The 23,962-nt window shown below is 39.6% G+C and overlaps 2 protein-coding genes across 2 annotated transcripts; both read right to left on the bottom strand.

Moving 5' to 3' along the window:
- Positions 1 to 6,800: 6,800 nt before the first annotated feature.
- LOC121316513 (trace amine-associated receptor 1-like) lies at positions 6,801 to 7,820 on the bottom strand. Its single transcript, XM_041251546.1, has one exon. The coding sequence runs from the start codon at positions 7,818 to 7,820 to the stop codon at positions 6,801 to 6,803; it is 1,020 nt and encodes a 339-aa protein (XP_041107480.1).
- A 14,548-nt stretch (positions 7,821 to 22,368) lies between these two features.
- On the bottom strand, positions 22,369 to 23,406 carry LOC121316512 (trace amine-associated receptor 1-like). The gene has a single exon (XM_041251545.1). The coding sequence runs from the start codon at positions 23,404 to 23,406 to the stop codon at positions 22,369 to 22,371; it is 1,038 nt and encodes a 345-aa protein (XP_041107479.1).
- Positions 23,407 to 23,962: the final 556 nt, after the last annotated feature.

Below are 23,962 nucleotides of genomic sequence, written 5' to 3'. Positions count from 1 at the left end.
TTAATGGTAAAGTCTATCAAAACCTGCTCACAGGCTATTAGGGATAATGTTAACGTAACACAACATGAAGAACGGTGTTACCATATGGGAATGGCCATGGGGATCCACTTTGACCGAAACATAAATAATCTTCTCTTTGGACGTTTATCAGTGTTGCATAGAAAATCCCTCGAACGTGTTAAGGCAGGTGGTTTAGGTATCGAATGGGCTGCTCATGTGTGGGACGCCATCCTCACCCGCTCATATCGAGGCCTGTATCATACCACTAATATCACCTATCAAATTTGAATACCCTCAGGAACCTCTAGGGTACCTGCTGCGCTAAAAGTGGTTCAACCTTTTGGACAACAGGAAGGTAACCATGTATATACTTTGTAAAATGTGCGGTGGGTAGTAAATGGTAGTTTGTACAGTCCTGATTTTTGTACACAATATAATGACATTGTAATGTATATATACTTACGTACTGACTATAGCCCTCTTTCTCCTCGCTGCTGTTTTCACTTAACCACATAAAGGCTTTGAACAAATGACACATTGGTGCATCACCTCTGACTGCACACACACATCTATAGGAGCAAGAACATGTGAAACAAATACCTCTTATTGTATATATGTGAATGTGCTAGAGCAAAGCTCTGCCATTTAGAAATTGGCAGGAATGGGGTTAATTTCCCCTACCTGCCTGGGTTTATTATGTTCAGGTGGCTGGGGTTGATTAGTTGATTATATGATTAGTTTAATTAACGATCAATCAGCGCCCAGCCATCTGACATAAAAGGAGGCCTCTACTTCTCATTTGGGAGGAGGGAGCTGAGGAAGCAGGTTGGTGTTTTTTGGTTTTGTGAATTCTACATCCAGTGAAGGCATTGCCCAGGCTGGAAATCTTTATTTTGTAAGTTTTGCTTTTGGTCTTGCTTTATTTGTGTTTCAATCCCTTTGTTTTGGCCCTTGTGCCCTTTTATTTTTGTGTTTATTTATAATAAAAGTATATGTTTTTGAACTGCAGTCTGTCTCTGGGCCTCTATCTACTCGCCAGCCTGCCACAGTGAACCACACAGTCACACTGGGATCCAGAATAATACATCCATTATGGCTGGCAACAATAGACCACAAGAAGTCCAGCAGAAGTACATGCACGTATGGCTCAGGACATTGCAAAGATTGTTAAAACCTGGAGCTCGTGTCGAGAGTGGGGTTTTGGTTTGGAGTTGATAATGATTCTTTTTATGTTTTGCCATATGAAACGTGTCACGACGCGCCATCGACGTGAACGCCGTATTACTCAAGGTGTAAAGTCGGCATTAATGATTTAAAAGAAGAAGATACTTCAAGGCAAGTACTTGTAACCTTTGCCTTGATGTACAGAAGACGGAGAATGAGAAAAAAGAAGGTGGTATGACCCTTTGACTTTTACAGCCAATTTGCTTTTCTGGCTCACTGCACAAAGAGACTAAGAACACAGGAAGGAAAGAGACCAGCAATTGACTTGTATTTTACTTGTACAAAGAGTGCAGTAACAATGGCAGATTACAAAGTGTGGAATGTGTGCAAAACTGTTCTGGTTAAATAAAAGATACATAGATGAGTGGTGTTCAAGTTTATTTATGCAAACTGTTAATATGCTAATAGTATTATTGCAAATTTGCTAACATAGATGCATGCAGAATGCTTTTACTGACACAGACACATAGGGGCAAGTGATGATAACCTCTGCTTCATGCCATGGACCATTTCTGTTTTCAGCCATGGGCAGGCCTTGGGCAGAAGCCTGGTAGGTCTTGTAGTGGTGTGCAGACAGCTTAGGCTGTCACAGGCCAGGGTCCTGGATGCGGCCATATTAGACGCACCTACCTCCCCTGGCCATACTTTCGGGCCAGTGGTGGAGGAGACACCGCACTGCTCCCACCGAGAGCGAGAGGCGTCTTGACAGGTGGCTGCAATGTTCCCTTCCCATGCTCCGGTATGGGATAGGACGAAGTGCTGGCCATTAACTATGATAACCCGGATAGTTCCGATCCCCACTGCACTGATAGCGACCTGAGGCACTGCCTACAGGCTTCCGCAACAACTAATACTTGGGGCCGCTCGCAAGGACAGGGGAAGAGCTCCGGGAGGCAGTTCCCATGGAACCACCCTAAACAGCCTCCAAGACAGGCTCCACCCCAGCTTCAGCAGCCCCAGCAGGGCCCCTGAAGGCTTGAGGTATCAGACCCACCCCTTCTCATAACACCAGCTACAATACTGGCGCAACTGCACCCCAGACTCTTGGGTGTTAGCCACCGTACAAACAGTTTATGCTCTACAGTTCCGTTCAGAACCTCCTCCCTTTCGAGGGATCACGGTTACCTCCGTGAGCTTCCCTTTCCAGGTCTTGAAATCATTACTTCTCAAGCAAGCCATCCACCTTGTAGAACGCACCTCTCAAGAAGAGGTGTTCTACTCGTGATACTTTCTGTTGCCAGAAAAAGGACGCGGGCCTACGACCCATTCTAGACCTCAACAGGTTCTTGAGGGAGAAGATGTTCCAGATGGTCTCAAATCGCCACATCCTCCGGTCAGTCCGGCCAGGTGACTGGTTTACCACTGTGGACTTAAAGGACATGCATTTTCACACCCCGTGCACAGGAAATACCTCCACTTCACCTTCCAGGGAAGCATCTTTGAGTTTTCCGTGCTGCCATTCTGCCTCTCCTTAGCCCCCCACACATTCTCAAAGTACGTGGATGCCATTCTAGCCCCTTTCCGGCTGCAGGGGATCAGGGTGTTGAACTACCTGGACAACTGGTTGATCTGCTCCCAGTTGCAGGAAGAAGCAGAGGCCCACACGACAATTGTGACAGGGCATCTGGCGACACTGGGGCTCACGGTGTTGTTTCACAAACTATTGGGTCTGATGGCCGCAGCTTCATCAGCCATCCAGCTGGGGTTACTCTAATGCGCCCGGTCCAAGTGTTGCTCAGTGCCTTCCGGCTACACTCCAAACGTGACAGAGCGCGTTGGCTGACCGTGTCTCACATATGCTGGGAAGCCCAACGCTGGTGGAGACAAGCTTCTCACCTACGCAAAGGCGTAAGGCTGGGAGTGATCCACAGCTGTCAGGTGGTGACAACAGATGCATCCCTGTTGACAGTTCCCCTGGGTTCTCATATTCTGGCAAGCCATTTTCTAAAGGGTGCTCGGCGGCTACATCCTCCTAGGAAGGACGTCCTCCCCGAGTGGATTCTAGATGTGGTATTGTAGGCTCTCACTAAAGCCCCGTTTGAGCCTATACATTCTATAGAGTTGAAATATCTGAATATGTTGTTAGCCATCACCTCCGCTAAGCGAATTAGTGTGCTGCAGGCTCTGTCAGTACAGAGCTCCTGTATGCATGTTTGGGATGATGGAAACAGGGTGTCGTTACGCATGAACCCCGCTTTCCTCCCTAAGGTGGTTACGGCTTTGCACCTGAATCAATCAGTGCAACTAGAGGCTTTCCATCCTCCACATTTTTCTTCGGAGGAGGGTCGGAGATTGAATTTCTTTTGCTCGGTTTGGGTATTGAGATGTTATGTAGATTGGACAAAAGCTATGCGTCAGTCTGACCAGCTCTTCGTCTTTCAAGGTGAAAGGACTCAAGCCTTCTCGAAGCAGCCACTGTCCCACTGGATTGTGGACACAATTTGGACTGCATATACTAATGCCAGCCTACCCCCACCTTAGAGGGTGGCCTTACACATTACCAGAGGAGTAGCGACATCATAGGCCCTTTTTAAAGATGCTTCATTGACGTATAGCTGTACTACGGCTTGCTGGGCTATTCCTCATACATTAACCAGGTTCTACCGACTCAATATGGTAGATCCCATATTGCCTTCATTAAGCACAAGGGTCCTTTGTGAAGGTTGCATGCTCACACCACAAAGATTAGTTTGGCGGTAGCGAGATGTCCATCATCTGCTGTCGGCTCAAACTCCCGCACGACAGCTTTGATATACTTTCCCAAAGTATTGTTGTTGGTCTTCTTCAAATTGAAAGGGAACGATAGGTTAAGGATGTAACCTCGGTCCCCTGAAAGAGAAGACAACCAGCAAACCTTGCAAGGTTGCATCACTCGCATTTGCAGGTTCAATGCTAAAGAGGACGTCACTCCCTGGAGGGACCTATTGGTAGCTCTGACATGAAATGCTCAGTAAATACCTCACCTGTGGCAGGCATATCCCAAAAGTATTGTTGTTGGTCGTCTTCTCATTCAGGGAGCCAGGGTTACATCCGTAACCTATTGTTTTATCATGAGGTTAATGTTTTTGATACTGTAAACATTTTAAATGGCACACAATTATGCGGAGGTGAGAAGTTAATGGTAACGTGATAAACATTTACAGTGCAGACTATTTTGTAGTATTTATAATGACTGCCGAATAAAAAGCGAATATGAGTGTTTCCAAAGAGATTTCTAAATACTGTCTTAATTCTGTGCACCCAAAGACATATAATTAAGTTCTAAGAGTGAAACCTACTGTTTGGTATTCTGTCTTAAACAAGTAACCTGCCAGTCCCAAACTGTTGTGAAAAATTATATATTAAATAAACGGGGGAAAAAAAAAAAGTGTTAATCAGATTATTTTGCCTTTTATAGCAACTGTTCTAGGGCAGTGGTTCCCAGTCTGTGGTCCATGACTAAACTCCAGGTGGTCTGTAAAAACTCCCAATATTCGGTTATACAGTTCTAAACAGCACAACAAACAGCTTGTGATCGTGTAACATAATCATACTGAAGTGTCATTCTGGGCCCATGATTAGGGAAACACGATAAAAGAACTTAGTTTCTTTGACGTGCTGGTCCACCATAATTTGTAGTACAGCTTGATAAAGCTATCATTAGATAGAGAAGGAATTGAATTTCGCTGTCTGCTTGTCTGTGTTTTCAGCCCATGCGAAACTCACACTGGCCCAATTCGGGTACAGCAGAATACAACCACCATAGCTGGGCCAATGCTAGGCCAGTCACACTAAAACCAAGCAAGATGGTAGAAAAATTGTTTGTTCATTTTATTTGTATGATTTTTTTTCTGATGCCCAAAGCACAAACAAAAATAACGGCCAAATTAAAGTAGAAATGTACTTCAAATAGGACTAAATTAGAGTGATACATAAAATATATATATGTTTTATAGTTTCTATTTTAAAGGCTTTTTCCTAGCCGTTCACTGATTCATTGAGCTCCACTTTTCCCATAAAAAAAAAATAAATAAACTTTGGTGTTTGCTGACTCTCTCAAATATTGCAATTGCCAAGTGTAAACTGTGTCTCTTGTGATCACAAGCATTATTAAATAGCCTAAGCTTGTTAAATAAGACGTGTCAAGTTAATTATATTTAAAATTTAAATGTATTTTGGTGTATTTTTTAAGCGGTAAATTAATATAGTGAATACAAAATATATATATTTCAAAAGAAAAATAACAACTATATATGTTAACGTATATGTGAGTAATTCACAGTACCGACAGGACAAAATGACAGGTTATTTAAAATATTTGTAGGAGGTTTAATTGAGAATGGAGGAGGGATGAGCGGGTGCACACACATGAGTTCGTCTCCACTTGAAAACAATAAATTATGATAGTGTAATTTATGTGTGCCGTGTTAAATAACGACAGCTGTTGAAGTGCCTTTTTGTCAAATGTGTCAGTGTAGCATATTTAGCAGTCTTTTTTAAGTACAAGAGGGGAGGACTGGTGGAGTTAGCTTGATGTTCGATATTTGTTTGATATTCGCTACTGTGGACGTAAACAGCTACCGGCATGAATTAAAATTGCTCGAAACACACTACATGCCCCATCATCCCTACCATAGATACTGGAGCAGCAGGATGATGGGTTCTGAGGTTCGCTCAGACTTAAGCGATGAGTTTCGCGCCAGTTTCGCGGGTAGAATGTTCAGTCTCTGAGGTAAAAGGCTACCCGGCGTGACTGAAAGGACTTGAAATGATTCAATACAGCAGCTGGCATTTTCAAATCAACTTTAAATGAAATAAGACAATTTTTTAATCTGTTTTATCTGTGAACACTTTGAATAGTTTATGAAAATAAAAACATCGCACTTACCCGAGTTTACCCTGTGCGAATAAAAAGGCATTTTCAGTTTACCTCAGAGAATGAACATTCTACCACCGAAACTGGCACTCATCGTTTAAATCAGAGCGAAATTGAGAGCTGCATTTCCCCCATCGTCCTCCTGCTCAAGTATCTATGGTGGGGATGATGGAAAATATAGTGCTGAAGTTCTCCTAAATGGTACGTGTGAAGCCGTCTTTGGAAAAAACAGCACAGTGGACTGCAGTTCAGTAGTGTAAAAAAGTGGTGAGGATGTCAAAAATAAATAATAAAAGCAATGTGCATACCTTAATTAAACTGGTCAAGCAGCATAAAGAAAAAGACAAACACACACACACACACTACTTGATAAAGCTGGAAAAGGGGACAAACTGAACAAAAACAATACAGTGTACACATCTTAGTACAACTTGAGAAAGATATGTTTTTTTATTTTTATTTTTTTAGGCCAGTGTCACTTTATCATGGAATTGCCACCATACAGTACATGGGTTGGTCACCCTAAACTTAGACCAGTAGGAAAGGGATCCAAACAAATGACTAGCTATGTTTTGATTTTAGTATTTGTATATCCCAGATTATATGGGAAACAAATTAAATTGAAATATGACATCACAAAGGCAAGAAATAAATCACTGTGTGGGCTCAATAAAAAAAATAGTCTGTTAAGGAGTACCGACCCATGTACTGTATAATAAATTCACCTGGAAGAATTATTTTGAAAGATTTTGCCAAATATAATAACTCTGAATGCTTTTCTGAACCATTTATATAATAAAGCATAAATAAAAGGATTAAATGCTGAGTTTAAATAAGCGAACCAGACCAAAGCATCTACTAAAATAGGTGGAACTGAGCTTTGAATTGCATGATCCACATTAAAGTATATAAAACATGGTGACCAACAGACTAGAAAGACCCCCATTGTTATCCCCAGGGTCCTTGCAGCTTTCATTTCTCTCTTTAGTGATGTTGTATTTTTCTTTTCTTCAGCTGTTTGCCTTTGGAGTTCTGTGTCTCTAATTGACCTGGCCTGTCTTCTTGCCACAAAAAATATTTTAAGATAGATACATATCATCACAAATCCTGGGATGTAAAAACATAATATAGATGTAATAATGACAGATGCTGCATTTAGAGCTAAAAAGCAACCTCCTATACAGTCAGAATTATCATATGAAACTTCCATACGTTGTTTGTTTAATTCTAGAAATATTAATCCAAATCCAGTAACTGCAGCTAAGATCCAGCTAATGAATATCATGTTAACTGTAACAAATATAGTAATTTTGTTTCTGTATATAAGAGGATGGCACACTGCATAGTAGCGGTCAATAGAAATGAAGAACATATGCCAAAGGGAAGCTGTGCAAAGTGTGAAGTCTGTACTGGCATGCACTTTGCAAAATAAGTCCCCAAAGTACCAGCAATTTTCAACCGATCGGATCGTGCTGGGGGGCAGTACAAATAGTCCAAGGAGAAAGTCAGCAGCTGCCAGAGAGAGGAGAAGAAAATGTGTGGGTGTGTGAAGCTGCTTGAAATGTGCTATAGAGATGATGACCAACAGGTTTCCACAAAGTGTGACTGTGATCACTGCACCAAGGAACAAGTATATTGGAACACGGGCAATGACTGGAATGGTGATTTTAGGACATGACCCAGGTGTAGATTCATAACAGAACTGTGTGCTTCCAGGGATCCCACTTTGACTGAAATTCATTTCCAATATGTATTACCTAGAGAAAAATAAATATGTTTAATATTAGATAGGCTGTGGCTTTTAAAGTACATTTAAAAAACACCTTTAATTTTTGAAACCTTTTTTATTGGTCATGTCACAAAAGGATTAGTATTCAAGATGCTCAAAATATAAACAGAGCAATGCCACTATATACTTGCATTGCTGTATTCTAAAGGGTAAAAGCACTTTCCTACTCATAATTAATAGCTGCACCCTTTTATCTGCCCCCAGTAGAGCTGTCTTTTCTGTGTTGGTTTACAGGATTAAGTCAAATGCTCTATGTGGAGGAAACTTTTCATTTTGGAAAATGGCCTAGTTTGCAGTTAGCTTACATTTGTAGACTATAGCTGGAGTGAAAATATTTATGGAAATAAAAAAGAAGTCCTGCAACTGAAGTCTCTAACATATCACGGTTTATTTCTTAAGGCATCAAAAACCTTGACAGATATCAACAGGTTTTGTTTCTGATGCCTTTTATAGTAAAATGCTTTAAGTCAAAATGTTTACCTAGTTTCTTTTTATATTGCTACATATCTTACCATGTTTATGTACTTATGGATGAAATATAATATTGCTTAGTTCATAAAGACACACAGAATAAAAAAGTCACAATTGTTGCAGTTCCAATTCCTCACTATGCACAATAAAAAGTGTGAGTAATTTCTGCAGAGAATGTCAACAAAAAAGTTACTATTTAGTTTTTCATTTCAACACCAAATACATTGGAATTGTCAAGGTTCCTGAAAATCCATTTTCAACACATTTCATATTTCAATAGAAAACCCATAACCAGTACCTCAAAGTCCACTGCTGTGCTTCCATTTCTTGTTGTTTTCCACATGACAGTTTCATATTTAAAACCACAGCCACGTGTGCATCTGCACCAGTTTCTTGACAAAATATGTAATTGCCTCAATTTTCCTTAAGGAGATACAACATCTCCAGTGGTAAACAAAACAGTGGTCATTAGGGTGTCATTCTTTTAATGGGCACCATGAGAGTGACCTTTACTAATCAGGCATCCTATGGATATCAACAGTACTACACCTCCTTACTCTCTTGATACCAACCATGCAACTGAGCTTCCTGGTTAATAATAGTGTGCAACAGCAGTTTCGTTTCACAATATTTACAGAATGCTCAGTCTGTAATTCAGCTATATTTACAAAAGACAATATAACACATACTGTTTCAATATTAGAAATAAGTCTGAAAGTTAGACCTGTTGGAAATGTGTACAAAAATGCAATGCAGTATTTTAGAAGAATTTATGCATTAGTCACTTATTATTCATCAATATGCATGCTCAAAACATAATCTGTGTAGTGTGGGGTGATGGATATAGCAGTACAGTGATCACAAAATATACAAGTTACTAAAGGGCCTAGAGTAAAGCATATTGCTTATTATACAATCAATTCACACACACACACACAACACACACACACACACACACACACACACACACACACACACACACACACACATTTATAGTTTCTGTCTCTTTCTGTAGGCTGTGCTCCACGCCACTGTAAGCTACGCGCTGCTCCGGTTGTGTCACTGCATGTGGTCCAGACTTATACTGTCTGTATGCAGTGCTTCACACTGCTGCAAGCTGCGTGCTGCATCGGTTGTGTGATTGCACGCTGTCCAGACTAGACACCTGGCCCAGTAACCTCGGTGCTTATGCCCCTGGTCCTCGGTGCTTCAGACCCTTGGTTCCTCGCCACTTCGGTGCCTCGTTGCCCACGGTGCCACAGAACCTCGATGCCTCGTCGCCCTTGGTGTTTAGATGCTCCCTGCATCAGTGTCTTCAGTGCATCGGCACCTTAGAGCCTTAGTGCTTATGAGCCTCGAGGTCTCAGTGCTTCTGTGCTCAGATACTCCCTGCATCGATACCTTCGGTGCTTCAACGTCTCAGACTCAGTACTTCAGCACTTTTTGGTCCCAGAGCCTCGACGTCTCCGTACTTCGACACACTTGGCACTCGATCGCACCCTGCATCGGTACCCTCGGTGCCTCGGTGACCCAGAGCCTGAGTGCCACTGTGCCCCCAGACCTCAATGCATTGGTGCTCCCCTAGTGCAGATGCTCGTGCATCACAATGTCGAAGTTTCACCTTTGCACGTCCTTTGGAGGGAAGCTTCTCCCACAGGACAAACACCTCCTGTGTGTCAAGTCCTTGGGATGAGACGTTCTACTCGATCTATGCAGTGTCCCAGCCACGGACTCTGTGCAGGAGGTTCACAGAGTTTATGGGAGCGGCTTCCTCAGCCAGCTCAGCTGAGCCCACTGCAACGTTGGGAGTCCTGCCTTCCCCCCCTCCTCCACCTGCCTTCCAGCCCAACACTGAGTATTCACCTCTTCACTTCAGTCCATTGAGCTCGCAGCTGCTCATGGTCTCCTTCAAGGAGCAGAAAGAGGGTAAGAGGGCAAAACACAGTAGGTAGGCCAAGGATATTGTCAGAATTTGCACATACTCTTTTATATATATATATATATATATATATATATATATTATATATATATATATATATATATATATATATATATATATATTAATATATATAATATATATATATTATCAACCTCAATTGTTTAGGAGGACATATAGATGTTTTGGACTCCTATAAGTGGATTGTTTGTGCACTGGGCTTGCAATGTATCCAGATGACTTTTAATAATCAAGAAGACCTCACTGACTCATTCGATTTGAAGTTTTTAGCGAATTAGAGTAACATCAGTGCTCCTGGTTTTCAGTGATTGATAAAAGTAATGGTTTTTGGAGACTAACTATTAGACCGGAAGACCAACGGAAGTTCGCATTAACGGTGAAAGGTGTACACAAGGGTATCACAACTCACCAGTGATACTGTATTCCATCAATGTCTGGCAAGGGCAATAAGGTCTCTAGACAAAAACCAACATGGAACTGTGTTACAAAAATGTTGATGATTTGTTGTTATGTAGTTCTCTTGCAGAGGCGCAGAAGTTGTTACATGACTCACTAGCCCTACCATTGTGTGCGTTCAAGGAAACATCCAAGGACAATGGGTACAGAAGTGTGACAAAGTGCCCGCCCCTCTGTATATTATCTCTTATGTTGCATATGGTTTGTTAAATGTTGGTGTATCATCATTGGTACACGGGATATAAACGGGTCTGTGTAACCCGAGTGTTTAAAATGTATATTTGTATTTAGGCACGGGATTGTACATCACTTCACGTACATTTAAAGTAGTTATTATGTGAGCACGAGGTTGCACATAATTAATTAATGTGCTGGGATTCAAATGAATAATTAATTAGTAATTGAATCCCAGCACAAGAGTATATATAGTTGCATTTTTTACTCACTCGTGGTTGGGTGTTCAATGAGTGGAGAACGGGAGAGAGAGAGAGAGAGGATGAGAATTCGAAGTAAATATCAATTGCTATTGCGTGCAGGTGGGACCAGCACGATACTTGTTTATTTATCTGCTCACCGTGTTTGTTAGTGTGTCTGGCCGTGCAACATCATTGTCTGTATAGTCTGTTTTGTGTTTCTTTTTGTTTTGGCGTAGAGTGCTGTGTCCTTGTTTTCTTTTTGTTTAAACCCTTTTATTTTGCAATAAACCAGCGCAAGCAAGCGCCATCATCATTTCACATCATCTGTCTTTGTATTCATTCCTTTTAATGGTTCTGACGCCGCCCACTTCGGCCGTCTTTGTGACAACAAGACACAAACCAAACTATATAGAACTATCAAAGCAGAGGTTGTTGGCGCTGCTCCTCTGACAAAAGACAATCTTTGATATTGGAACTTGTGAAAATAACTGAACATGCTACGACCCCAACCAGAGTATGACTTATACAGAGCCAGTGACTATGTAAGCTTGGCAATAGACAAAGCCACGGTATGGACTGACTTACAAATTAGACTACCACCAGGAGGGTATTATGCCAGGAGTGAGACACTCTTGACGACATGACACATGGAGCCAGTGGTTATGGCTCCACAGGAATACATACTAATTGAGTTTGTTTGTATTATAGAAACTCCAAGATGTACCCCAACCTATTTTGTGTTCACAGGCAGTGACCAAAATAGGCCCCTGCGAAGAACTCGAAGAAAAGCCAATCCCACAATGGCTTATTATGACAAGGGAATAGCCCCTCAAATTAAAATTGTATTAAAATAGAGTGAAAGAGAAAAACGAAACCCATGCAACCTTGAAAAATACGTACAACAAAGTACAATTACTTCAATAAGTAGAACACGTAACCGATGTGACATACTGTCTGAATTAGTGGGTTGGTGTGGGGCAGCCCAATCTACCATGAATGGAATAAACACTGAATTCCATCAAGTAGTTAACATGGAATGCACCATGCAGCTAATGCAATACAATTAATGGTAAAGTCTATCAATGATTCTTTTTATGTTTTACCATATGAAACATGTCACGAGGCGTCAACGATGTGAGCGCCGTATTACTCAAGGCGTCATGTCAGCATTAATGATTTAAAAGAAGAGGATACTTCAAGGCAAGTACTAGTAACCTCTGCCTTGAGATACAGAAGACGGAAAATGAGAAAAAAGAAGGTGGTATGGCCCTTTGACTTGTACAGCCAATTTGATTTTCTGGCTCACTGCACAAAAGAGACTAAGAACACAGGAAGGAAAGATACCAGCAATTGACTTGTATTTGACTTGTACAAAGAGTGCAGGAACAATGGAAGATTACAAAGTGTGGAATGTGTGCAAAACTGTTCTGGTTGAATAAAGGATACATAGATAAAGTGCCAGCACTGAGTGGTGCAACCCCTATGGAGAATGTTCAAGGTTATTTATGCAAACTGTTAAAATGCTAATAGTATTATTGCAAATTTACTAACATAGATGCATGCAGAATGCTTTTACTGACACAGACACATAGGGGCAAGTGCTGGTAACCTCTGCTTCATGCCATGGACCATTTCTGTTTTCAGCCATGGGCAGGCCCTGAAGAGGCAGCCAAACCCTGGTAGCACTTGTAGTGGTGCGCAGAGGAGCTTTGTGCTGTTTCCAAGGCCAGGGTCCTGGATGATGCCATATTAGATGCACCTACCTGCCCTTTTCATATACTGTTTTGGCCATGTTATGCTTTGGAGGAGTTCTAGTGCAGTGTGACTCCCAGATTTTGATGCAGCCACTTGTAAAAGATTAGGGAAAGCTGTTCAAGGTTGCTGCATTTGTGTGAGACAGAACTGTTTCCCTGAGTTTTGAGTGAAAACAACTCCTTATCCGGGAGCGAACCTTTCCAGGATTTGGCCCTGAAGCAAGAATCTGCTCAACATTGCTTGCTCAACATGCCATCCGCCTCGTAGGGTCACCTCTTAAAACTAAGAGAGAGTTTGTTCGTGTTACTGCTGCGGTGTGTTCATGTACGTGCTTCTTTTCCCTTGCAAGCATTGTAATAAACTTCTTGAGCTGCTACTAATCAGAGTCATCCATCAATTCATACAACAGGATATTTTCCCCCTACTACAGCGGCCCTCAATAAGGTAGCCTCAGAGCTGCACATGGTCTCCGGTATGCTGCTCATATTTTAGGCGACTGGTTTACTGGGCAGAAGCCTGGTGGTAATGGTAAAGCAGACAGCTTTGGCTGTCACAGGCCAGGGTCCTGGATGCACATATTAGACGCACCTACCTTCCCTGGCCACTTTCGGGCCAGTGGTGGAGGAGACACTGCAACGCTCCCACCATGCTCCGGTAGTTTTCCGAAGTGCTGGCCCTTAACGGCCTAAACCTGCGCTTATAGCCCCTGAGGCACTGCCTCAAAGTGCGTTCCGCCAACTAGCCCCCTTGGGGCTGCCAGCAAAGATCATGGGTGCTTGGGAGAAGTTCCCATGGAACTGCCCTAAACTGCCTTAGATCAGGCTCCACCCCAGCTTCAGCAGCCCCAGCAGGGCCCCTGAGGCTTGAGGCCTCAGACCCACCGATTCTCACAACACCAGGGCAATACTGGCGCACTTGCACCCCAGACTCTTGGGCTCACGGTGTTGTTTCAAAAACTATTGGGTCTGATGGCCGCAGCTTCATCTACCATCCAACTGGGGTTACTCTACATGCACCCGATCCAAGTGTTGCTCAGTGCCTTCCGGCTACACCCCAAACGTGACAGAGCGCGTTGGCTGACCGTGTCTCACATATGCTGGGAAGCCCAATGCTGGTGGAGACAAGCTTCTCACCTACACAAAGGCGTAAGGCTGGGAGTGATCCACAGCCGTCAGGTGGTGACAACAGACCCATCCCTGTTGACAGTTCCCCTGGGTTCTCATATTCTGGCAAGCCATTTTCTAAAGGGTGCTCGGCGGCTACATCCTCCTAGGAAGGACGTCCTCCCCGAGTGGAGTCTAGATGTGGTATTGGAGGCTCTCACTAAGGCCCCGTTTGAGCCTATACATTCTATAGAGTTGAAATATCTCAATATGTTGTTAGCCATCACCTCCACTAAGCTGATTAGTGAGCTGCAGGCTCTGTCAGTGCACAGCTCCTGTATGCATGTTTGGGATGATGGAAACAGGGTGTTGTTATGCATGAACCCCGCTTTCCTCCCTAAGGTGGTTACGGCTTTGCACCTGAATCAATCAGTGCAACTAGAGGCTTTCCATCCCCCACATTTTTCTTCGGAGGAGGATCGGAGATTGAATTTCTTCTGCTCGGTTTGGGCATTGAGATGTTATGTAGATTGGACGAAACTCTACGTCAGTCTGACCAGCTCTTCGTCTGTCAAGGTGAAAGGACTGTGGATCAAGCCTTCTCGAAGCAGCCACTGTCCCACTGGATTGTGGACACAGTTTGGACTGCATATACTAATGCTGGCCTACCCCAACCTGAAAGGATGGCCACACACTTTAACAGAGGAGGAGCGATGTCATGGGCCCTCTTTAGAGATGCCTCATTGACTGATATCTGTACTGCAGCTAGCTGGGCTACTGTGGCAGGCATTCACCAAAGAATTCAATGTGGTAGATCCCTCAATGCCTTCATTAGGCACAAGGGTCCTTGAGGTTGCATGCTCACACCACAAAGATTAGTTTGGCGGTAGCGAGATGTCCGTCATCTGCTGTCGGGTCAAACTCCCGCACAACAGCTTTGATATACTTTCCCAAAAGTATTGTTGTTGGTCATCTTCAAATTGAAAGGGAACGATACCTATTGTTTCGGTATCCTGAGGTTAATGTTTTTGATACTGTAAACATTTTAAATGGCACACAATTATGCTGAGGTGGGAAGTAAATGGTAACGTGATAAACATTTACAGTGCAGACTATTTTGTACTATTTATAATGACTGCCGAATAAAAAGCGAATATGAGTGTTTCCAAAGAGATTTCTAAATACTGTCTTAATTCTGTGCACCCAAAGACATATAATTAAGTTTTAAGAGTGAAACCTACTGTTTGGTATTCTGTCTAAAACCAGTAGACTGCCAGTCTCAAACTGTTTTGAAAAATTATATATTAAATAAACGGAAAAAAAAAAAAAAAAAAAAAAATGTTAATCAGATTATTCTGCCTTTTATATCACCTGTTCTAAGGCAGTGGTTCCCAGTCTGTGGTCCATGACTAAACTCCAGGTGGTCTGTAAACAACTCCCAATATTCGGTTATACAGTTCTAAACAGCACAACAAACAGCTTGTAATCGTATTACATAATCATACTGAAGTGTCATTCTGGGCCCATGATTGGGGAAACACGATAAAAGCACTTAGTTTCTTTGACATGCTGGTCCACCATAATTTGTAGTACAGCTTGATAAAGCTATCATTAGATAGGGAAGGAATTGAATTTCGCTGTGTGCTTGTTTGTGTTTTCAGCCCATGCAAAACCCACACTGTACTGTATAATAAATTCACCTGCACGTGAATCTGCTATTAGTTGCTGATTTGTTTGTTTTCCAGATAATCTGGGATATACAAGTACTGAAATGGTTAGCCGTTTGTTTGCATCACTTTCTTACTGGTCAAAATGCAGGCATACAGAAGGGATACTTCAAGAGCTGTCTACTTCTGAACCTGCTGGCGTGGGGTGTGATTCCTCAGATATTGCTTTTGTAAATACAGTGTCAGAACCAAAGAATGCTCTAATAGCAAACCAAGAGACAGAAGATATTAAATATGTACATGGACAAAACCAATTTGAAGCAGAATATAATGAACATGTGAACAGCCTTCAAATGGATGTTCCAGTATTCAGTGAGAATTATAGTGTCGGTCAAGTTGATAGTGATGGTCAATTCCCTTATAGTGAAAGTGATTCAGATTCTGATTCGGATGATTCAGGGGGTATAGATTTAGAGTTAGATAAAAACAAATGTCACTGTCACCTGTCACTGAAGTTGATAGAGCAAGTTTAAAAACAAAATTATGTATTGCTAACAAAACCTTGTTTAGCGGTTAAATTTAACCCTTTCATGCATGAATTATGTTAACCTTAAACAAGATTTTTTTTCAAATGGTTTTTATTAGTCTTCACGGCCTATAAAAACATAAAAAAAACTTTTTTTTTTTTTTTTTTTTAGTACAAAATTTAAGAAGTTATACATCTGTCCACTTGAGTGGACAACATGAGTCTGTAACATAACAAAGTCTCTATTATCTTGGAACAACATATTATGAATGAAAGTCTTTCTCTTTTACTTGGGAAAAAAAAGTAATACAAAATGCAAAACTAAATGGCTGGTACCATTCCAACTGGTATGTATTTGAATGTTTTCTCATATTTATTTTTTTTCCAGAAAAAAAAATTTCCTCAACGTTGAAAATATATTTTTTTTATGTCCAAATACGTATGTATTCACCCAGAAACAAAAATGTCCTAAATGTTTGTTATAAAAATGTCTTCCTTCTTGAAACAATAATATATTTTTTTTACTTCAGAGTGTTATACGCATCAAGTTACCATCCTTCCCTCTTTAGTGAAATGAATTTGTCTGATTTTAGCGCTGGGTGTGGAAGTTGGCAAAGCACCCGGAACACAATGGCTTGAGGCACTGCATGCACATGTACTTAGTTTTCCATGTACAAGCTGCATCATGGCACCTGTTAGCATTTTTTGCATCAGTTAGCTTTGGCCAGTGATTCCCCACACTGAACCTGACTTCAGGGGGTGCCCTTGACACTGCCCTGCGCTTCAAAGGAGAGGGTGTCTCACTTGGCCTTCCTCTTCGACATTGCTCCAGAGAGCCGGCATTGATCAGCGCTTGAGCTATGAATGCTTTGAAATACAACAGATCCTTGTCACAGAATCCTGACATTCGATACAGTAGCCATGCATTTACACAAGTCACATCAAGAAAGTGAAAGAATACTCGAATGTACCATCTCCTGTTTTTGCGTCTGTGTCGGTACATCGATACACACTGATCCGTGAGATCCACTCCCCCCATGCTTTTGTTATATAGCTTGACATCAAATGGTCTAGGGATGTGGATCATTTCCTTTTCTCTTGGTCCACCTCTGGGTAGAATCCTGTGGCTGTTTGCCTTCACAGGACGATGCAACGTGTATCACTGAACTGTCTAGCCACCATGTAATGGTGATGTTCTCATCATTGGTCACAACTGATGACGCACCTCTTCCTTCTTCTTTCAGCTATTTCTCACTCTTCAACTTTGATTTTGTTCCCATTAGCCTGTTAGCTCTGCACGTACCTCTTGCATAGATGCCCTGGTCACGTAACCTCTGGAGGAGAGCGATGGTACAAAAAAAGTTATCAAAAAGGACCTTGTGATTTTTATTTTGTATGTCATCACACAGGCGAAGAACCACATCAGCACACATGCCCAGTGTACTAAATTCACCTCTGCCTCCACTTGCTCCCTGATACACCTCAAATCTATACATGTACCTGGATGTCCCTGCTCTCACCCACACCTTCAAACCCCAGGGCTTGGGTTTCTTGGGAATGTAGTACTTGATGGACAGGTGGCCCGTGAAGGAAGTCATTTGCTCATCAACAGACTGGAACTCTTCAGGATCATCTGCTTTACTAAAGGATGCCTCCAGTTTGTCTAACACAGGTCGAATTTTGAAGAGTTTATCTTTGTTTCCTGGCTCTTGCGAATAATTGTCTGCAAAGTGAAGGTACCGACAAATCTCTTCAAATCTGTTTACAGGCATTGCATTTGCAATCATGTCAAGGCGAAGGCCTTCATTCGATGACCAGTACATTCTGGATCTTGGATATCTGACATAGAACATTATCAGATTTATCATTATCAAAGGAAACTTTGAAATTCTTGGCTTGTTAGGGACAGATATTCCTTCCCTTTCTGCAGTGCATACAAGTTTGTGTTGTGGATCATCTCTTCAACCAGGGTATCAGAAAACAAGTGCATAAAGAAGTGTATGGGCTCTGTTCCCTCAACATTCACTTTGTGCTCTCCTAAATATGTAGGCAACACTCCTTCAAAATCATTATCTTTGCTTTTCCATCTTCCAGCCTATTTGTGGACAAAACTGCAATATATAGCTCTTATATTACAATTTTCTTTTAGCACAGGCCTATAGAACAACATAGGCCTAATGTGCAATATTAATCTTAATATTGCATGACGTCCACTTAAGTGGACATATGGTTTAACATAAACTGTGAAAGAAATAAAGTGAGAATTTGAACAAAACATATACCATATTATTCCCTAAACATTACTTTCTTTGAATATATTTTTTTTACCTGCTCTGCTCTTTTTGTGTAAAAGGATTTTACGGAAATCCCTGAGGTGCTCGCTGCTGCTGAACTTTCCTCTGCAATTGTATTGGCACCTTTATGTTTTTTGTAGTACCTATCAAATGCCATTAGATGGCAGGTGTTTTAATTTCGGTAGACGTCCAATGAAGAGGATACCATGCATTGGTGATGTCAAAACAGAGTTTCTTTTGGAGATAATCACTTAACAATAGCTGTCCACTGTAGTGACCTCTATGCATGAAAGGCTTAAAGCCATTCACACTTAGCTTTGCAAAGTGTTAAATATACTATACAAACCACTGTTAGGGACAAATTTAGAAAAAATGTAGATAATACCCAAAATATAAAACAATACAAAAACAATATTTAATTCTGCTTTAGTGTATGAGGTGGATTATATATTATATATATATATATATATATATATATATATATATATATATATATATATATATATATATATATAAGGACTAACACATCACAGCACTTGCAGTCTTGCAAGCATGCTGATAGTAACAGGTCATTCTAGCTCTTAACTTAACCCCAAGCCAAATACTCACCTTTTTGATTTTGTCTGACTGCCTTCCTTGGATCTATTGGTGGGGTGGATGTTCTTACCACTGTCCGCAGAATTATGGCTGCCTTACTTGGTAATGAATTAGCAACCAAATTCAATTGGAAGGGACTTGAAAACAAAAGATCATTTTATGACCTCAAACTTCGAAAAGTGACGATTGTTGAGATGCTCTTAAATATGTTTAACGTTACCTCTATAGAACCTTAACATTAGTTAAAAACATTTGATCTTTTTTCATTGCATTTCAAATGAGCAGTAAATCTGCATGATATGTTAAATAATATGTTAAGAATATTATGAAGTAAACAGAGAAGTACGTGTGGGGGCGAGAGAGAGAGGCGATGATGTGGGGTTGGTGTTTGGTAGGGGGAATTACACTGTATTTTTAGGTCAGAATGGTAACTTTAGATATGTTGTTGAATTTAAGTCGAAGTTGACAGAGTCCATGGATATTGTTGTTATCTGGAGACATGTGTATTTTACATCTTTACATATTTTTTCAAAATGTGTGAGTTAATCTTACAGATGAATGGGAGTATGAGATAAGATGCTATCCCAATTCTGTAGACTTGATAAGTCTGATTTCTTTAATTTAATAATTATTTATTTATTGTCTCTAACAAAACCTTGTGGACACAAAGTTATTAGAGTTACATTGTGGAAGGTGACTGGATTTAAAAATGTTGTTAAATTAATATTTTAGATGCTGTACCCCGGAATCCCCCGACAAAAACAGCACAGGGCTCAGAAATCGAGACAGTAGCCATGCTGTGGCTAAGAAATGCACGAGATCGGGCAGGCGGAAGGAAGCAGCACCTCTTGTAGGCAATGAGGAAACATCAGGAGCAGCAGCAGTGGCAATAACAAAACCATATCAAAACTTTGACCCTCATACAAATTACAAGCCTGGTACTTATGGCGACTTTTTTTTACTTGTCAGAGGGATATTCCACCTAACCCAAAGGGAACCCATCACTTGCAGAGGCTTGCAATTTGCGATTAGCGGGTTGGTCAAAGTTTTGATTTGGTCTGGGCCTGTGTTACATTTATTATTTATTATTAATTGTTTAAATTGTTACAACTTTGGGGTAAAATTATATTTAAAATGTCATTTATGTTGTTAAATGTTTCCCATATGGAAAGATAAATAAAATAAATATGATCCTTATAATTCTAATATCTAAAGATTGGCCCCTTTTTATACCTCTATGAAAATATGAGATATAAATGATAAATATATTGCTTTATGTATTTTAAATATTATTTAAATACATAAAGCAATATATTTATCATATATCTCATATTTTGCATTTATAAAAGGGGCCAATTTTTAGATGTTAAAAATATAAGGATAAAAATGTTTTTCCTGTAGAAATGTAAAAAGAATATAATAAAGGTGTTCAGAAGACTTCAAAACTTGAACAAGTTTGTTTTGTGTTAATTGAAAACTATTTCTACATTCAACTTTAGATTCCTGACATTGTGCAAAGTACAATCACCATTTTGTAATTTGTTTTCAAATTGCAAAATGGTTATTGTATTTTGCTCAATGACAAAATTCTAAGATTGAGTGTAACACTGTAAGTATTATTTTATTGTAAATTATTTACATTCTAGAGAACTTAAAGAACACCATATACTACTATATATTCAAAATAATACTTAAGTTGTTAGATTGCTAGTAGTGTTGATGTATTTGAAATTATTTTTGTCGAAACCCTTCGCTATGACAAAATAACGATTAATATTTATTTGTCTTGTTTATTTACTGTAAGAAATAGTTGATTACATATTGTTCTTGTGTAATAAACTCCTAATAGGCCTACTAACAAATGTGTCGATGTGAGGAGTGTAAATATGAAAAATTATGAAAAAAACAAACAAAAAAAAAAACCTCACTCCAGTGGGCCCATCAAAACATTCGAAAACTCACTAGTGAAAGGGTTAATTAAAACCGGACAGTTGTTAGGACCAAATACTTTATTAAACCATGATTATTTTAGAACTAGAACTGGAATATACTAGAATAAGGTACTTTGAGAGCATTTCCCTAAATATTTTGAACATCATCTCTCCTGTTTAATCACTTATATTTTACATTATCTGTTTTTCATGCTGATTATGGCTGTTTACTGCAAACGATTACATTCAAAATAGATTTGCAATAGTGGTAAAACAATCCAACACAGCTATACATTTTAATAGTTTGAGCCTTTACAGTACAAAATCAGGTTTCATTTACAACATTTATCAAAACACAGATACACAGATTTAGCAAAAGCAAAGTGGTTTGGCATCTCACAGAACAGCTGCACAGCCATGGAGCTCATTAACCAATAAAGAGCAATGCAAATCTCCCAGCTCTATTACCATGAACAAATATTTTACAAAAACCAAGACGGATTTAAGGAAGTTAATACTTTATAGTTACATTTCTCTTTAATGTGTACGTATATACAAGAACAGTGAAGTAAAATGTCTATAAAAGCTACAGCAAATAGAGTGCAGTGCAACCCAGTTTCAACTGTATGCTTCAAACTAGAACTGCTAATGTTGGGTATGGGAAGTGCTATTAAAATATATTCTAGGTTATTGTTGCTTGAATATGTTAAAAATGTATGTAATAGATGTAAAGGCCAATGAAAACAGAAATATGTAAAAGAGGTTTACATACAGCTTGTGGTTGTTAAAGCCTTACTTTATTAAACACAAATGCATAATAGCTAATTTCTAATGTTAGTAACTTCAAGGTTATACTGGAATAATAAGTAGAAGATGATTATGCTAACAGAGGTAACAGCATTTCTTTTTTAAATCTGGTTTTGATTTTTTATTTTTTTTTTATTAACGTCTATTAGCAAAAATTACTCAATAATCCTTACAAACAAAATGTGATCAGTTTATATTTTTTTAGTCCATTTTACAGAAAGGGGGAATCAGCTTGGATTACCATTACAAATAAGCATTTGATGCAATCCAAGTAGATTTCTTAGTGTATAAAATGCTCAAATTGAAACAGTGGCAGTTAATGTTTCATTTTGTAATTTAAACAGTTCCATAAAAGACAGGGTGCGTCAACAAAAACACGGGCCATTTTTAAAAGAACAATTCTATATATATATATATATATATATATATATATATATATATATATATATATATATATATATATATATATATATATATACACACACATATACACACACACACACACACACACACACTTCCATTAGTTAGTTAATAATTGTATACTGGAAGAATTGCTTTGAAAGATTTTGCCAGATATAATAACTCTGAATGCTTTTCTGAACCATTTATAAAATAAAGCATAAATAAAAGGATTAAACGCTGAGTTTAAATAAGCGAACCAGACCAAAGCATCTACTAAAATAGATGGAATTGAGTCATTAATGAAAGGATCCACATTAAAGTATATAAAACTTGGTGACCAACAGACTAGAAAGACCCCCACTGTTATCCCCAGGGTCCTTGCAGCTTTCATTTCTCTCTTTAGTGATGCTGTATTTTTCTTTTCTTCAGCTGTTTGCCTTTGGAGTTCTGTGTCTCTAATTGACCTGGCCTGTCTTCTTGCTACATGAAATATTTTAAGATAGATACATATCATAACAAATCCTGGGATGTAAAAAAATAATAAAGATGTAATAATGGCTGATGCTGCACTTAGAGCTAAAAAGCAACCACCTATACAGTCAGGATTATCATATGAATTTTCTATATCTTGTTTGTTTAATTCTAGAAATATTAATCCAAATCCACTAACTGCAGCTAAGGTCCAACTAATGAATATCATGTTAACTGTAACAAATACTGTAATTTTGTTTCTGTATCTAAGAGGATGGCACACTGCATAGTAGCGGTCAATGGAAATGAAGAACATATGCCATAGGGAAGCTGTGCAAAGTGTGAAGTCTGTACTGGCATGGACTTTGCAAAATAAGTCCCCAAAGTACCAACAATTTTCAACTGATCGGATCATGCTGGGGGGCAGTACAAATAGTCCCAGGAGAAAGTCAGCAGCTGCCAGAGAGAGGATAAAAAAATGTGTGGGTGTGTGAAGTTGCTTGAAATGTGCTATAGAGATGATGACCAACAGGTTTCCACAAACCGTGACCGTGATCACTGCCCCCAGGAACAAGTATAGTGGAACACGGGCAATGATTGGAAGGGTGATTTTATGACATGACCCAGGTGTAGATTCATAACAGAACTGTGTGCTTCCAGAGATCCCACTTTGACTGAAATTCATTTTCCAATATGTATTACCTAGAGAAAAAGAAATATGTTTAATATCAGATAGGCTTTGGCTTTTAAAGTATATTAAAAAAAACATCTTTAATCTTTGACACCTTTTTTATTGATCATGTCACAAAAGGATTAGCATTCAAGATGCTCAAAACATAAACAGAGCAATGCCACTATATACTTGCATTGCTTTCCTGCTCATAATTAATAGCTGGACCCTTTTATCTGCCCTCAGTAGAGCTGTCTTTTCTGTGTTGGTTCATAAAATGGCCTAGTTTACAGTTAGTTACAGTTGTAGACTACAGCTGGAGTGAAAATATTTATGGAAATAAAAAAGAAGTCCTGCAACTGAAGTCTCTAAAATAGTAACATATCAAGATTTATTTCTTAAGACATCCAAAACTTTGACAGATATCAAGTTTTTTTTTTTTTTCTGGTGGCTTTCATAGTAAAATGCTTTAAGTCAAAATGTTTACCTAGTTTATTTTTATATTGCTCCATATCTTACCATGTTTATGTACTTATGGATGAAATATAATTTTACTTAGTTCATAAAGACA

This window comes from Polyodon spathula, chromosome 6, assembly GCF_017654505.1.
Source record: "Polyodon spathula isolate WHYD16114869_AA chromosome 6, ASM1765450v1, whole genome shotgun sequence".
In the NCBI taxonomy this organism is placed as follows: Eukaryota; Metazoa; Chordata; class Actinopteri; order Acipenseriformes; family Polyodontidae; genus Polyodon; species Polyodon spathula.
The sequence above is the reverse complement of the archived record's forward strand: the minus strand, read 5'-3'. Positions and strand labels throughout refer to the sequence as shown.

Excerpts from the sequence above, each read along its gene's own strand:
- LOC121316513 (XM_041251546.1), bottom strand. The coding sequence starts at position 7,820 with ATGAATTTCAGTCAAAGTGGGATCCCTGGAAGCACACAGTTCTGTTAT.
- LOC121316512 (XM_041251545.1), bottom strand. The coding sequence starts at position 23,406 with ATGAATTTCAGTCAAAGTGGGATCTCTGGAAGCACACAGTTCTGTTAT.